The sequence below is a fragment of the Anneissia japonica genome, unplaced genomic scaffold (genome assembly GCF_011630105.1).
Source record: "Anneissia japonica isolate Jap-2015-1 unplaced genomic scaffold, ASM1163010v1 scaffold652_len952628_cov199, whole genome shotgun sequence".
Taxonomy (NCBI): domain Eukaryota; kingdom Metazoa; phylum Echinodermata; class Crinoidea; order Comatulida; family Comatulidae; genus Anneissia; species Anneissia japonica.
The window spans coordinates 957668-959638 of NW_022757608.1; the positions used below are offsets into that span (position 1 = coordinate 957668).

Sequence of the window (1971 nt, forward strand, 5' to 3'; positions counted from 1 at the left end):
CCCATGAGCAGATACGCTAGATACTCCACATATATTTAAGGCTTATATGTGTGTTCTCTTTTTGTGAAATCCGAAAAAGTCGCTAAATTAAGAATTTAAATGAATGGTTAGTAATATAATTTAAGTCTCCTATGTAAAATCGTTATGCATCTGACCTGCATATCCATCTCTTTACGGTCGGTGTATATTGATGCTTGCTCGTCTGGTAGCGGTTCCTCTGTTATGGTCTCTAATCCTTCTTCTATATCTTCATCACCTTCTATTTCTGCGTCATGTTCTGCATCTCGAAAATCTTCAATATTGTCAACTGAATTCCTTATTTTGTCATTGCAACCAACGTCAGCCCCGGATATGAGGTTTTTCAACAGGACTGTACGCCTAGAAACAGCTTTTCCGTTAATCGCATCAACTTTAGCAAGAAATATTGTGCAAAGAAAATCTTTTGAATTCCCAAAACCCTTAATGCTGCTAGCCTCTGTCGATACACTATGTATTAATCCGCGATACAATTTTTTGGCGTCAAACTGAGTTATGTACTTGGAAACGTACATATGGGCAGATCCGGTAGAAACGTACATGAATTTAATCATGTCATTTTCAATTTTGTCGCCGAAATCTAAGGGAATTGCATTCACCAATCGTGGGAAGGTTTTGTTATAATCGTCACCACGCATAAACAGGCCATCTCCTGGGCGAGCGTTGATTTCTATTTGATACCTGGCAAGTCTTCTGTTTGCTGGTGGTTTCTCTTCAGCTAGTTTTCTGAGGTTTGTTTTGAAAATAGGGTTCATCTCAATTCTAATATTTAAAAAAAAAACAATTCTAATATTTAAAAAAACAAACAAATACACCAATTTAGATTTCAATCATTCAAGATGTCCAAGTATGTGAATAAGTTGGCATATTGATGTTATTTCTGATATTATATTTAAAAGACAGTTATTATAAAAACGTTTAAAATCAAATAAGTCCTAAGCCTAAATAAAATAGGTCTAATTAAAGATTTAAATCTGGTAATGACGTAAAATTTATGAAACTTACCTATAAGTAGGCTATCACGTTGTTGTAGCTAAGTCCCTTACTCCCTGTGAGCGTCTGTGTGGTGTAACTTTAATGTACACGCTAAAATACCATAGAATATGTTAATGCCAGATGTAGGCCTACCACACTTCTCTTTTAATCTCAAAACGTATCCGAAAAGTAACAGACACTATGTGCTTTGTTTGAAAGCAGCAACGCAAGTAATTGAAGAACATCATCCGTATTGATGAAAAATAAAAGGATAATCCATGTAGAAAATCTCAAGGTGTTGCAATATTGTAACGGGTTGCAGGCTTGGTATTGTTATAATATTGTCATCCATTGGATAGATTACCATACCATGAAGGTTAAAATATATTTTACTTCCATGCTCATACTAATTACCGGGCCTTTAGTTGCGAGTCCAGGTGATTATTGGAATGATTCACAATGTTCATATTATAGACCTCGTTAATACATAGGCCTAATGAAATATATCTGTGTAGTAACACGTACTCGATATAAGAAAAATAATAGGCAATATGATGCAGGGGTGGCGGGTGCAGAGGGTGCGATCGCACCCCCCCCCCCCTAAATTGTATTAAGAAAAATAATTGTTGTATTATATTGTTGAAATGAATTATTGGTAAGATTTTTAAGGTACATGAGAGTGCAATTTCCGGGCACCATCAGAGGTCCATATTCTCAAAATGTTCGCACCTCAGCCCTTAACCATGTTAGGGCTGAGGTAGTGGACTCTCACCCACCCATGGGCGCAGATATCTGTCTCTTACACACATCTAGGTGTGTATAAGAGACAGGTGGTTGATGAGAGTGCAATTTCCGGGCACCATCAGAGGTCCATATTCTCAAAATGTTCGCACCTCAGCCCTTAACCATGTTAGGGCTGAGGTAGTGGACTCTCACCCACCCATGGGCGCAGATCATTGG

At 37.5% G+C, this 1971-nt stretch overlaps 1 protein-coding gene across 1 annotated transcript in view; it reads right to left on the minus strand.

Moving 5' to 3' along the window:
- Positions 1-1446, minus strand: part of LOC117124839 — a 12062-nt gene extending 10616 nt beyond the window's left edge. The window contains exons 1-2 of the mRNA XM_033271176.1: positions 1042-1446; positions 156-798 (exon numbers count right to left, since the gene is read on the minus strand). Of these exons, the coding sequence (XP_033127067.1) occupies positions 156-791 (636 nt within the window). The 5' untranslated portion in view covers positions 792-798; positions 1042-1446. The remainder of the gene's footprint in view (positions 1-155; positions 799-1041) is intronic.
- Positions 1447-1971: the final 525 nt, after the last annotated feature.